Source organism: Oxyura jamaicensis, chromosome Z (genome assembly GCF_011077185.1).
Source record: "Oxyura jamaicensis isolate SHBP4307 breed ruddy duck chromosome Z, BPBGC_Ojam_1.0, whole genome shotgun sequence".
NCBI classification, from domain to species: Eukaryota; Metazoa; Chordata; class Aves; order Anseriformes; family Anatidae; genus Oxyura; species Oxyura jamaicensis.
The window spans coordinates 48666832-48667577 of NC_048926.1; the positions used below are offsets into that span (position 1 = coordinate 48666832).

Here is a 746-nt window from a genome sequence, read left to right on the forward strand (position 1 = left end):
AAAAAAAAAAAAAAAAAAAAAAAAAGGAAGGAAAGAGAAAAAGGGACACCAAAACAAACTAATCAACACCAAATGGGGATGCTGGCGGCTCCTCCGGTCCCAAACGCACACGCACATTCCCCTGGAAGCCCCCCTCCCCTTTTCCCCGCAGATCCCCTTTCCGAAAAGCGGTGGCGGCGGCGATGTCCCGCACTCCGGCGGGTGTCCCTCTCTCCCCCCCAGCGCATCCCCTCCTTACCTGCGGCTCGGAGGTGGAGGATGGCTGCGGCCGCCAGCAGGGTGAGGATGCGGCCCGCCGCCCCCCGCCGCCCGGCCGGTCCCGCCGTGGGGACCATGCTGCTCCCTGCGGGCGGAGCGGTGCCGCCGCGCTGCGCTGCGCTGCCCTGCCCGGAGAGGTGCGGAGCGGACCGGTGCGGTGCGGAGCGGAGCGGAGCGGCGCGGAGCAGGGAGGTGCGCAGCGGGTGTCCCCGGCACCGCAGCCCCAGCTCTGCGCTGCCGCTAGCGGACTGTCCCCGACTGGGGGCGGAGGGAGCCGCGCTCCTCTCCCCTCCTCCTCCTCCTCCTCCTCCTCCTCCTCCTCCTCCTCCTCCGCCTTCCCCAGCATCCCAACGTCACCGGGGACAAATCCGACACAGGGGAGGGGAGGGAGAGGCGCCGAGGGGCTGACGGTCCCTGCGCTCCGGCACCCTCTGCCGGGGGCTGCCCCTCCTCCGGGCCGGCTCCCGCCGCTCCGAGTCCCCCGGGCA

The 746-nt window shown here is 70.2% G+C and overlaps 1 protein-coding gene across 1 annotated transcript in view; it reads right to left on the minus strand.

The window, feature by feature from the left end:
* Positions 1-530, minus strand: part of ROR2 (receptor tyrosine kinase like orphan receptor 2) — a 149233-nt gene extending 148703 nt beyond the window's left edge. The window contains exon 1 of the mRNA XM_035310534.1: positions 239-530. Within this exon, the coding sequence (XP_035166425.1) occupies positions 239-335 (97 nt within the window). The 5' untranslated portion in view covers positions 336-530. The remainder of the gene's footprint in view (positions 1-238) is intronic.
* Between the last annotated feature and the right edge of the window lie 216 nt (positions 531-746).